The sequence below is a fragment of the Polistes dominula genome, unplaced genomic scaffold, assembly GCF_049000335.1.
Source record: "Polistes dominula isolate Pdom_NZ unplaced genomic scaffold, Pdom_raw_medaka contig_29, whole genome shotgun sequence".
Classification (NCBI taxonomy): Eukaryota; Metazoa; Arthropoda; class Insecta; order Hymenoptera; family Vespidae; genus Polistes; species Polistes dominula.
Window position 1 is genome coordinate 949,811 of NW_028300865.1, and position 13,153 is coordinate 962,963.

General features: G+C 28.4%; 3 protein-coding genes across 7 annotated transcripts; 2 read left to right on the forward strand and 1 right to left on the reverse strand.

The window, feature by feature from the left end:
* The first annotated feature begins 37 nt into the window (after positions 1-37).
* Positions 38-6,316, forward strand: LOC107068398 (uncharacterized). Of its 5 annotated transcripts, none has more exons than XM_015324734.2 (6): positions 38-172; positions 348-531; positions 1,075-1,170; positions 2,766-2,894; positions 4,135-4,227; positions 4,725-6,316. In XM_015324734.2, the coding sequence occupies exons 3-6, from the start codon at positions 1,089-1,091 to the stop codon at positions 5,318-5,320; spliced, it is 900 nt and encodes a 299-aa protein (XP_015180220.1). In that variant the 5' UTR covers positions 38-172; positions 348-531; positions 1,075-1,088; the 3' UTR covers positions 5,321-6,316. The 5 variants fall into 5 exon arrangements, with proteins under 5 accessions (XP_015180220.1, XP_015180222.1, XP_089025917.1 ...); XM_089169781.1 differs by having other exon boundaries at positions 41-172; positions 1,086-1,170; XM_015324736.2 differs by lacking the exon at positions 4,135-4,227 and having other exon boundaries at positions 1,086-1,170.
* A 507-nt stretch (positions 6,317-6,823) lies between these two features.
* On the reverse strand, positions 6,824-9,693 carry hay (ATP-dependent DNA helicase hay). The gene has a single exon (XM_015324683.2). It carries the CDS (start codon positions 9,571-9,573, stop codon positions 7,174-7,176), a length of 2,400 nt encoding a protein of 799 aa, XP_015180169.1. The 5' UTR covers positions 9,574-9,693; the 3' UTR covers positions 6,824-7,173.
* Positions 9,694-9,736: 43 nt separating this feature from the next.
* Positions 9,737-12,866, forward strand: wda (will decrease acetylation). Its single transcript, XM_015324684.2, has 9 exons — positions 9,737-9,941; positions 10,016-10,176; positions 10,285-10,624; positions 10,703-10,935; positions 11,001-11,336; positions 11,959-12,106; positions 12,194-12,362; positions 12,446-12,629; positions 12,702-12,866. The coding sequence occupies exons 1-9, from the start codon at positions 9,867-9,869 to the stop codon at positions 12,823-12,825; spliced, it is 1,770 nt and encodes a 589-aa protein (XP_015180170.1). The 5' UTR covers positions 9,737-9,866; the 3' UTR covers positions 12,826-12,866.
* Positions 12,867-13,153: the final 287 nt, after the last annotated feature.

Below are 13,153 nucleotides of genomic sequence, written 5' to 3' on the forward strand. Positions count from 1 at the left end.
TAGTGTAATGGGCTGTTAGTAACACAGGGATAAGGGTTGGAGCAGGGCTGCGCGTACGTTCTCGCGGGAATTTCTTTGTGGTTAAAATTTTTACTTTGCGCAATCTCCGCATTGAATATATTACCCTACGGAGTACCCTTCTGTTCAAAAGGGCACGTGCCAATATATTGCGGTATTCGAAACTAAACAATATATTAGTAATCACTTTTTTTTCATTCATTATAACAATAAGTAATTCATTGTATTTTTTGTTATTTTGTAAATAAAATTTCAAATAATAAGTTGGTAACATTGATAAGTTTTACTGGAGAACGTCATTTTGATACTTTTATACTTCGTTGTTCAAGGTTACATTCTGATGTATTCGTTCTCCCCCTCCGTACTTCTTTCCTATTCTATCTTTCCCTCTCTCCCATCGCAAACGTCATTCGTGATAACAAAACCAGTTCGAAATTAACTGCGACTTCAGTGCTGCAGTAACTGTAAAAGTGGAAAGTATTTATAGTTGTTTGCAAGAAAAACAATAGATAGGTAAGATAGTTATGATTTTTGACATATTTATCGTCTCACTATTTAAATGCATCTGTCAAGAAATGCATATGGCTTTCTTCTAAAGCAATTATAATAACAGTAATATCATTCGTAAAAGTATTCCTTACATAGTCATGTTTCGACGTAAAAGTGTGACATGAATATTCCATAAAGGATTCCTTTGTATGTGCGTGTTGTGTTTTTCGAGGTCGACATCTAAGACGTGAGAAACAAATTACAATTTAAAACAAATGTGCACAGTGAACTCAACGAAAGTGAGGTTAGATTTGATCAAGACTGGGAATATGGTTACCAAATTTTTAAGAATAATTTGTCGAATTTAATTTTACGTAGTTTTTATATAATGGATTACATTTTTTCTTCATCAAGTATGATACAAATGTAATAATCCTTGCGTAACTTCCTGGCAACTTCCTTAACTCGTTTAAAAAAACATCGCAACATTGAATATTTGTATTTTCATTTTTATTTCAAGTGTAGCTATATAATTATATTTCCGAAAAATAAATTCAATTTTAATAGTTTTATTTCAGAAAATGTTGAACTCACAGAATCTGTGGGTTACATTAGCTGCCCTATTGGTCATCATTGCGATACCGGATGTGGCATCATATTCAAGTAAGCATTCATTCAAATCTTACATTTATCACAATGTATATTTCTAATACAAATGTTTTTTTTATCTTAATGGTATATTTATTATTTTTTTCCTGCCGAGATATCACGAATAATATAGGAAAAAGGAAACCACTTGAATAAGGTTGAGGGGAGGGGGGAGGGTTATAAAAGGTCAACGATAAAAAGCGATAAAGAGACGTCATTTTTTTTATAAAATTCGGTTTGATACAAACTAGTCAAGTTATAACTAATAATGAAAAATAAATAATGTTTTTAATGTTTGATTTATAATTATAATATGTCAAAAAAAATAATTTATATATTTATTTTAATGCAATAATAATAATAATTGTATTTTTATTTTATTTTAGACGTTTGGTAGATTTTCTTTTAAATTGTTTAGAATATGTGTGTTGGAATAGTATATAACAAGACAAATAATTTATAAATTTACTGTATAGCTGTATAACAATAATATAATTGTATTTTTCTTTTATTTTATACGTTTGGTATATATATATATATAGTTCTTTTTAAATTATAATAAATAAATACATATAGTATAATATAATTATAATTAATATATACATTAGAATAGTATATAACAAATTGCATTAGTATTTGTAGATGTTCTTTTGACTCGATTTAAAGTGTAAAGAAAAATATAATATAATATTAGAAATATTATAATATACATATATTAATTAATTTTAATTAATTATAATATAATTATAATTAATATATGCATTAGAATAGTATATAACAATTGCATTAGTACTTGCAGATGTTCTTTTATTAATTATAATTAATTATAATTAATATATGCATTTTAGAATAATATATTACAATTGCATTAGTATTTGTAGATGTTCTTTTGTGTGACTCGAATTAAAGTGAAGAAATATTATATATTAATTATAATTAATATATATGCATTATAGAATAGTATATAAAAAAAATGCATGAATATTTGTAGATGTTCTTTTGTGACTCAAATTAAAGTGAAGAAATATTTCGTAAGAGGGTAGAAAATCGTAGTAGAATCTAACCACGACCGTTCTCTCATCTTCCTTACGATAATTGAAAATCGATGGGGGTGGGGGGTTCTTAAGCAAAGACCTAGCCATGGTTGAAATAGAGTTACAATTATATCAACGAAAGGTGTGGCCGACTTAACTCTCTTAAAATACACACAAAAAAAAGAAAATGTAAGAACATCGTTAAAATACTTGTATTCTCATCAATTTACCTAGGAGATATAAAAGTAAGAAACGGTTTGCGCGTAATTACAATTACAACCTTGAATATCTTAACGGTTGGTCAAATAATATTTCCGTTTTTAAAGGCTCCTATTATTCGTCATTCGTAATATTTACAAATGATCGTTTCAATTTACCTATCAATGATTGAATGATTGTCCCTATGATGATTTATATATATATATATATCTTACACCAATCAAATTTTATTTATAACTATGACGCCAACCAACCTTTCGTAATTTCATATATACTTTTTTTCTTTTGTTACATTGATTGATACACGCTCAGAAAAAAATATTTCACAAACGAAAAATATAAAACTTTTAATTACAGAATACGGAAGAAGTTGCAAGGATATTGGATGTAGAAAAGATGAAGTATGCGTAATAGCTGAAGATCCTTGCACAGTTTCATCAGACAAATGTGGCTTTTATCCAACTTGCAAAAAAACTAGCAACAGCGGTAATAACATTTTATTCAATTATTTAGCAATTATTATTTTGTAATATTTTTTTAGCATATTATTCACTTATTTTCATATATTCAGAATAATTATTTCTTGTAACGTAATAAACATTAATTTGATATTTCAAATGTCAATAATTATTCTGAATAATTCGTATAACACAATATTTATATATATATATATATCTGAGTTTACTTTTTATTTTTATTTTAACGTTTGATAAAAACCAAAAATAATAATAATAATAATCGTTGATCAATCAGCTTACATTTTATTAGTTTGAGTGATAAACTTTCAAGAGTTGTGAAAAGGACAAGCAATTAAATAATTTGAACTATTGAAAATCAAATTATTTATCTATTATCTTTTAATTTGTTTTATTATCATTCTGAAATCAACAGCACACGATTTATCTTTTCTTTTTTTCCCCATTCACGTTATCCTACGTGAAATTATTAACACTAGATATACCACCATTTTCAGTATACCTATTTCTACCACACTGGTCAAAATAACTGGTGTATAAACAAAAATCTTTATTTATTCTTACAAAATAACAACAAATGTTGTAACAATAATAATTTTAATAGATATTACATGGATTTATATATACATAGACAATTTTAAATTATTAACATAAATCAAATGTTATACATGAAGTAGAAAATGTTTAATTAAAATGGCGTCAATCAGTCAAAATGACAGGTCTAGTATATATCTAGTATTAAACTTATAATTATTCAATATTTAAAATTCAATGAATATACCACTGTACATATATCAAATGAAGAACTTGTACATTGAATTTTTCTATTTTCTATTTTTTATTTCTCTTCAAAATTTACTAACTTTTCTAATTATATCAATTCATATTATTCATATATATCTTTAATCAAAATTAATGACACTTTTGTGCATGATATTACATATGCATGAGAATCATGCGCATGTTTGAACTTTGTTAACGCGATTCTTCTCTATCTCCTTTTCTTCATAAGAAGTATCATTAACACTTGGTAATTCATTTCATCTAAAGTATATGACAAACTTCTTTCAACGTAATATTCGAATTACAATAGAATGAAATAAGAATGCATTCATTTAGAACAATGGCAATTATCAATACAGCATATAAAATTACTAAGAATTGGAATAACTTCGTAATCGTGATTAGAATGATATCAAATGCTTAATAATTATTTGAGAATGATTGGGCTTTATAATATTTTTCTACAGAGAGCAGTTGCTCGAGCATCATTTGTGACAAAAATGAATACTGCAGAACCGAAAACGATGTACCAAAATGTGTAAGCAAGGTTTCATCTAATGGTGGGTATTATATATATATATCAATAATAAGTTTTTCATTTGATTAATATTCATCTTAAAAATCCTAACTCTTTGTACTTTTTATAGCTGAATGATAAAATGTTTATAATTATAATGTTATTCTTCAAGATATGTTGTAAATACAGTTTAATGCAAAGAGTCATGATTTTTAATGCTGCCTGTATTCTATTAATCCACATTATTACCATATATTGATTTGTCATTTTAACATCGCAAAGTTTTTTGTTATTTTGCTTTGAAGAAAATGAAACAGCATGACTATATCCTATTTAACAAATTAATGTCTTAACATTCAAATAATTTGCATCATGAAAATCGAATGAAATTTAATTTACAATTTTCTCAAATACTAACAGTAAATTCAACAAATGTTTGAAATTTTAATTGAAAATGTAGGATATGTTTGACTTAAAATTTATTTAGAAAATATCAGTCCCAATATACAAGCGAAACGAACAAAAACGAGTCATTTTCAGGGTTCCAATCGGCGGGTGTCGATGTTGTGAATGGTCAACAAGTGAGCAATAGCGATACTAATAAACACACGAATACCAACTCAAATCCGTACGCTAACGCGAATGCACCTCCAGCCCCTGCTGATCCTGTACCGGGGGGTACAGGTTATCATCAAGTTAACACTGGTACCAATATCGGTTACCCTCCTTATCCCAGCAATGTAGGATCTTCAAATAACAACAACGGCTATCCTCCTTATCCATCAACGAATCAAGGGAATCATCCGCGAACGGATAATCTCGGTTATCCACCCTATCCAACTATGAACAGAATGCCGCAACCTGGTCAAGGATATCCTGGTCAAGGTTATCCCCCATATCCAGGACAATCTGGATACCCACAAGCAGGGTATCCTCAACAACAGTATCCAAATGGTCAACGATATCCAGTAGGACAATATCCTGGTTATCAGAATTATCCAAATCAGAATCATCGAGGATATTCTTACAATTCAAATTCTGTATATCGTAAAAATGGTAGCAACATCGGACAGTCTGCATCTTTTACAACTGTTTGCTTGATTACTTTATCTCTCATTCTTTATAATCGATCGTGATTATATATAACAACTTCCTGGTTTTTTTTTTTTTTTTAAATAATAATAATAATAATCAGTGCATTGCGCAAATATGTTCAACGCAGATACATTTTTGTCTGTAATATTTTAATCATAAATTATAAAAAGAGTCAAACAAAGTTTTTAATTTTAAATGCAACTTGGTGTGTACCTGATATATCGTATTATATAATTATTTTTATATATATATATATAGAAAATTTGTGTGCTATGTACATATATATAGTTTTATTTCTAAACCATGACTATTTGAAAGTAAAAACAGCTTTTATAAATATGGCTTTTATGCCTATCGTTACAATTGCTCTATTAAATAATTGTTACTTATGCAATGCACAGTGCCTTCGTACGTGACGTATACATTTACATACATATATTGCATGCATACGTTCATACGAGATCTATTTACATGTATATATACATATAATTGCTAATAAATTACCTTCAATTAAACAGTTATAATAATAATCATAATAATATTCATTTTAGCAATTATTAATATAAAGTAGTAATGAATAGATTTTTATTGATGTTTATACAACAATTTATAAAATATTTTTTTTCACATACACACACACACACACACACATGTTACACATAATAATCTGTAAATCAACATGTAATATTTTTCATTCATAAATTTATCTCAATTATTGTATACATGTTTTATGTATATAATATTTTTATAAATTAATACACAATTAGTTGTAATTTTCAAAAATGCTGCTTCTCTTAACGCTAAATAACTTTAATTAAAATGCCTTAATGAATGTTTTAAATTTCTTTTTTTATAAACTAATTTCTTTATATATATATATATTGAAATATTTAACATGTATATTTATAAAAACAAATGCAAAAATAAAGAGTAAACTTGGAATAATAGAAAAGTAAGATGTGTACGTCGAGTTAGGTGAACGATTTGATCTGTACAAAATATTTTCAACACTAAATAAAAACAAAGTATTCTATTTATTATCGATGTACAATTTAACAGTACCATATGAAAGACCACGTGCACGTGGAACGGTACGACCACCAGCACCACCACCACCACCACCAAGAGCATATGGACCTGGCAGATCATCTGGACTTTCAGGAACTAGAAATACCATTGGTGAAAATTCTATTCGGGATCGATTATTTGGAGATGATCGTAATCGTGGACCCAATAATCGTCCAGCCAACAGACCTAACTCTTTACCTGCAAGAAATGATTATTATAATACTCACACTCGTACTAATAGCCAAGGTCACAGAATATGGACTTTCTCTGGTTAAAATATAATTGTTTCTTTGAACTTCTTATACTAATTGTTTTATTATAACGAACATTGCATATGTTATATCTTTTATTTGAATGTATAATCATGTTTACTTAAAAATATATAATATTCATATATATACCAAACTAATTGAAAATTTGAATAGTTTCCTTGTATATATGTGTATGTATATATGTAAATAATCATTTAGAACTAATTAATATTTATAATAATTTATTTGATTTACAAAATGTTACACATCAGTTCACATAAAACTGTGAATCAATTCAAAATATACCAGCAGAGTATAGTATAAAGATATTTTTAATGATGTATGAAAAATACAGTTTAACTTTTAACATTATCAATCTTAAATCTTGTTAAAGTTACATTTGATTTATTTAATGTTATCTATGTAAATTGTAAATCAGGATAGAGAACGCAGCATGCTTCATAACTTTGATTTATCTTGTATCACTTATAATTCTTACATTCAAACATTATCAAGCAATTGGTAATGGTATCGATATACAGTAAAAATAGTAGGATACTACTGTAAAGCTTTTTTTAAGTCCTGAATTTTTTAAATAACGGATGTTTGTTAGCTGTCGAGGAACTCGGTGCTTTTTTATATTCATAGTAGACAGCATCATCTGCTCCTGATAATGACGTCATATTTCCTGCCTTCATTGTAACCGATCTTACACCTTCCCCAGGAATTCTTTCCTCGTCTGCATCCATATCACTGGCAGTAAGGACTTGTTGCAACAACTGTCCTTGATCTTCTCTTAAACCATACATTAAATCTGGTTCATCATCCATACCTGCCAACTTGGTAATAACTTTATAAGCGTAACCTTGATTAACGAGAAATCTTTGACGTTTTCTCGAATAATTCATTTCCATAGTATCCTGTGATACTAATGTATAAAAGAATGCATTGTATTCTTCTGCAATAGCACCTTTTTTAGCTCTCAATATACGTCCCAATCGTTGAGCTTCTTGACGTCTCGAGCCACCATGTGAAGAAATTTGAATTAATACATTTGCTTCTGGTAAATCAAAAGAAGTATCAGCTACTTTACTGACAAATATTGTATTAACTTTAGTATTAAATTTAAAATTTTGCAATATCTGTATTCGTTCGCTTTGACTAGTTGGCCCATAAATATATGGTTTATTCATTTTAATAGCATAATGTTTTAATGCAAATACATTGTCCGAGAAGACAATTGTTTTATCACCACGTCTTTCGTGATATCTAATCAAATATTGACAACTTCGAAACTTATTTGGATTCATTACGTACAATAATAGTTTTCTATTTGTTTTGCATACAAGATATTCCCTGTAAAATTCAGGCGTCATAGGACACCATACTTCGGCGCATTGTACTCTAGCAATGAATCCTCGTTTTTGTAATTCCAACCAATTAGCTTCATATAATTTAGGACCAATTAAGAAATTGAGATCTGCGATTTTGTCATCTTCACGCAATAATGTTGCTGTTAAACCTAATTTACAATGAGACTGTACAATTGTTAATACTCTTCTGAACATCTTAGCAGGAATCGTATGTACTTCATCTAAAACCATAATACCCCATTCCTGTTCTTGAAGCCATCGCATCGTTTGCTCGGCTTCCCAGGAACGTTTCTGGGTGTGAGTTATCATAGAATAGGTAGTAATTAAAATACCACAACCCATAGGTTTGTCTTTGGCTTCACTGGTAAATCGACAAATCATAGAATCATCAGCGGTAGACCACATTTTAAATTGTTGTTTCCATTGTTCAACAGATACTCCAGAATTACAGAGTACCAAAGCACGTTTTCGTACTGTACAACAAGCTGTTACCCCAACTAAACTTTTTCCTGCACCACATGGCAGGACTATAACTCCTGATCTAGCACGTCCATTGCCAAACATCTTACGTAAACTTTTCTCTTGATAAGGTCTCAGTACTGCTGATGGTTTTAAATCAATATTTATATCAGGATTTACATTGTCATTGCGAAAATCATATTCTGCTAATAAAGGATACTCCAATTCAATACATCTTTTCTGTATAACTTCAATTTTTTCTTGATTTACTTCAAAACTAACTGTTTTCAATTCTAATTCTTCCTCCTCGTCTTCATCTTCTTTATCAATTTTTTCATAAAATGTAGTTATATCTTCAGGAATAGCAGCCATTTCTGATGGCGTTTGATCAACTTTGGTTTCAGGAGCAGCTTGTTTAGCAGCATTAACTGTTTGACCGCTTGGTAATGGTTTAGCACCAAATTTTATGTTCTTTCCTTTACTTTCAATGTTTGTTGTAATTTCATCTTTATCTAAATCATCTACATTTTTTCTTAATCTGCATTGCTGTATAACAGGATCTTTCAAAAGTGTTTGTAATACTTCTGGAAATGGAGATTCCACAAAATACTTGTTACGCTTTAGTACAAGCTTCACTTTTCCATATGATAACGTACATAACTTTATAAATTCTATAATACCATTAGGAATACTAGTTTTGCTCAATCTTTTCAAATATTCTATTATATCATGCGTTTGAAGACCGACACTAACGGCAGCATACAAAGAATAAGCTGTTAGTTTGTATTCATGAATATGTTCTGGTCGACAAACAGGTTCTGATATTGCTATCAAAAAGTCATGGGCATGTTTGTAAACTGGTGAAAAAGATTCTAAGAAAATATGTCCATTTGGTGCTACCCATAATGGTCTAGATTCACAATCAGGTTTTAATGTCATTTGTGAACGATAATCTTTAGCACCAAATTCATCTTCTAAAACACCTTCATCTTGTTTTTCTATATCAGTTTTAGCAGCATCAGGAATACCTTCTGTTTCTACAACATCGGTAGAATCATCATCCATACATTCTTCGTGATCTTCTTTCCTTTTTTTCCATTTGCCTCTGTCATTATCTTTTTTAAAACGTTTTGGTGGTGCCATTATTGAAAATAATTCAAATTTCAATGACAACTTACAAGAACAAGACCAGAGGAAACTAACCTAATCAACTTGTCTGATTGTCTTAGAAATAAACACGAAATACGCTAGCGCCCTCACATAGTGGTTGCTTGTGGTGCCCTCTTACGTTAAAAAATGTCTATTTGAATAAACAAATTGTCACATCAGCTGTATTTGATTCTATTTCAAAGTTGATACCCTTATACGGGGATTTTAATGAATTAGTCAAAATTTATTCAATCAAATCAATGAAATTCTCGTAGATCGAGTGATAAATGAAAATGAAGCGTTCCAAAAGTGAAATAATAAATGCCACAGTCGAATCGTATTTAAAACGACGACATTATCAGGTAAAATTTTTGGTTAAGTTAAGAAATTATTTAAATACTATAACATAACCTAAATTATTTGTTTATTTATTTAGCAAAGTGGTGATTTTCTTTGTAAATCCGATCAATCAATTTGCCAAACCGGTGATGAAATGACTCTTAGTGCAACGATTAAGTTAGGCATATCACGAGATAATTCAATTGTCTTTAGTGCTATTAGTACTGATACAGCTGCTGTTGATCAAGCATTCGAACGGTTTGTTCATTCATTTCTTTTAATATTTATTTCATTAGCAATCATTCCTAAGCATTATTATCAAATTCAATGAAAATATATATACATTTATATATGAAAATATTTTAGGTTAAAAACATGGATAAACGTTATACGTAACGATAATATAAAAACAGAACTGAGAGGCCTTTTGTATCCAGTATTTTGTCATCTTTATTTGGAAATGTTACATGCTGGAAATAAACAAGCAGCAGTATTATTTTTAAAGTCTCATCAAGGTGATTTTGTTAATGAAACGGAAAAAAGTTTTTTAGAAGAACTTTCCGGTGTCTTCTCTATACAAGATATAGAATTAAGGCCATTAGTAAATGCATTTAGAACTAGAAAATACAAAGTGGATATATCACATATAGCTCATGTATGTCTTCAACAATTTCTTAAAAAACATGGGCATATAACATTGATGCAGGTAATGTTTCATAATCATATTTGTTAGATATAAATCAAACAATATATTTATTACATTATTTTTTTTTCTTTTTTACAGATAATAAATACACACATTACTATAATTAAGAAAGTAGATTCTATTCCTTTGGATATGGATTCGAATGAAAGTAAAGGGCAGCGTTCTGAGGTTGGAATTAATGGACACGTAGAGCAACCATGTGGAACTGGAGTTGATCGTGAAATGCGGGAATTACAAGAGGCTATACGAATGATACGAAATTATCCTTGGCAGCCATTACGCATGATTACCGTTAACAATGCTATCGAAAAGTAAGTTAATATTATTAATAAATCTTTTACATGTACTAATCAACTGATACTTCTTTTATTTTCAGTGCAAGTTGCGGAATATTAACACATAATTTAGATAAAGTAGCTGTAGGATTTAGTACTGCTGAAGTTAGATTATGGGCTACAAGTGACACGGTACTGGTCAAGCCAGATTTTAGAGAACCATCTGTAAGTCTTGCTCGTAATGTCTCACCTTCAAATAAATGGAGTGAAAACAATCTGTTTAAAGATGAAGCAGGAGCGATAGTATTAAGAGGACATACTGATGTAGTACATGATATGCGATTTATTCCAAATTCAGATCTTCTTTTAACAGTATCTAGTGATAAACATATGCGAGTATGGGAATTGCGGGATTATACTTGCGCAGCTGTATATAAGTACGTATATTTTTTTTTAATAATAACTCTTTGTATTTGTATTTTTTCTGTTTTTTTTTTTTTTTTTTTCTATTACAATGTAATAACGAATTTGTGCACTTTGAACGATATGACCTGCTTTATTAACAACTTAATTATAATTTATTAATAATCCTTAAAAAAGAAAATACTTTCAGATTCATCTTATATATTTGAACTCAACGTTGCAAGATTTTAATGTATGATTATAAAATGATGAGAAAAATCAATAAGTAAGTAGCATAGAATAATTTAAACACAATATATTCTTATTATTATTATTATTATGAATTGATTTGTGACTATTTTCGCATGTAATTTAATACTGAATATTTTATCGTTAGTGCACAAAATTATATCATAAAATATATCATTATAATAACATATTGATAATACACAATTCTTATTATTGAAAATATTTGTATACACGCGTATTTCTTTATATTAAATAATAAACTTAAAAAACAGGTCATGAAATTCAAATGCTCAAATTCACAGCAATTATTTATATATATATATATATATTGTACATTATTAATATTTATTTTAAATATAATTTATCTTTTAGAATTAAATAAAGAAATTTCCTTTTTTATTTTTCTAGCGGACACAACTATCCTATATGGTGTATGGATACTAGTATATTCAATTTATATATAGCAACTGGATCTCATGATAGAACTGCAAAATTGTGGTCTTTAGATAGAAAATTTCCTTTAAGAATATTTGCAGGTCATTTTTTAGATGTCAATGTATGTAGAATTTGATTAATATTTAATTATTAATTTGTTAAAAAGTAATTCTTTCAATATAATCAAAAAAATAACATTTATTTTCAGAGTATAAGATTTCATCCAAATGGACGTTATTTAGCAACAGGATCTGCTGACAAAACAATTCGATTATGGGATAAAGATGATGCAAGTTTGTTAAGAGTATTCGTTGGGGCTCAATCGACCATTTATAGTTTAGCTTTTAGTCCAGATGGAAAATACTTAGCTGCTGCTGGTATATTAATATCTTGATAACAAATATATACATATTATAATTGTATATATACTATTTATAGATTTTTATTTTGTTTTATATAGGAGATGATAAGTCTATTGCAATTTGGGATTTAGCAGCTAGTTCATTATTAACTGAACTTAAAGGTCACCAAGATACCATCATGAATGTTGATTGGAGTTTTGATGGTCAACGTATTGCTAGTGCTAGTGCAGATGGTATAGTTCGTTTGTGGTCTACACAAGATAATATTTTAGTTTCTAACAGGTACGTGTTTAATTTTTTCTTAGATTAATAACAATGATTGAAATTGTATTAATTAATTTATTTATTTTGCAGTGGATCAAAAACATCATCGAACAAAACAGACAATTTTCATGCATATCCGACATATTGCTCGAGTATTCTTTCTCTTCGATATTATAAAAAGAACAATACATTAATATGTATCGGAACTACATGAAACATTTATTATTTTAATAAAAGCTCCATAAAATAACAATATATGATGTAAAATTATCTTTAATTTTATCATACATTTAGATAAAGTAATTGATAAGGTAAGCAATGATATATCATGGAATATATTATGACAAATATTTATAATAACCTATTATATATATGGTAAAGAACACAAATTATGACAATTTATGTATGTTATTTTATAGAAAAGAAAGAATAATCAAATATGTATTTGAATTATTAGAAATATCTCGATATAATTTGAATAGAATTTACAATACCGCCATTTGTTAGATTCATCAACCAATCATAATCGCGCATGTGCAGTA

Bases quoted from the DNA above. Each gene is read 5' to 3' on its own strand.
- LOC107068398 (XM_015324734.2), top strand. From the start codon at position 1,089: ATGTTGAACTCACAGAATCTGTGGGTTACATTAGCTGCCCTATTGGTC. The intron at 2,895-4,134 runs GTAATAACATTT...ATTTTTCTACAG, and splicing joins CAAAAAAACTAGCAACAGCG to AGAGCAGTTGCTCGAGCATC. The intron at 4,228-4,724 runs GTGGGTATTATA...AGTCATTTTCAG, and splicing joins AAGCAAGGTTTCATCTAATG to GGTTCCAATCGGCGGGTGTC.
- hay (XM_015324683.2), bottom strand. From the start codon at position 9,573: ATGGCACCACCAAAACGTTTTAAAAAAGATAATGACAGAGGCAAATGG.
- wda (XM_015324684.2), top strand. From the start codon at position 9,867: ATGAAAATGAAGCGTTCCAAAAGTGAAATAATAAATGCCACAGTCGAA. The intron at 10,936-11,000 runs GTAAGTTAATAT...TTTTATTTTCAG, and splicing joins GTTAACAATGCTATCGAAAA to TGCAAGTTGCGGAATATTAA. The intron at 12,630-12,701 runs GTACGTGTTTAA...TTTATTTTGCAG, and splicing joins AATATTTTAGTTTCTAACAG to TGGATCAAAAACATCATCGA.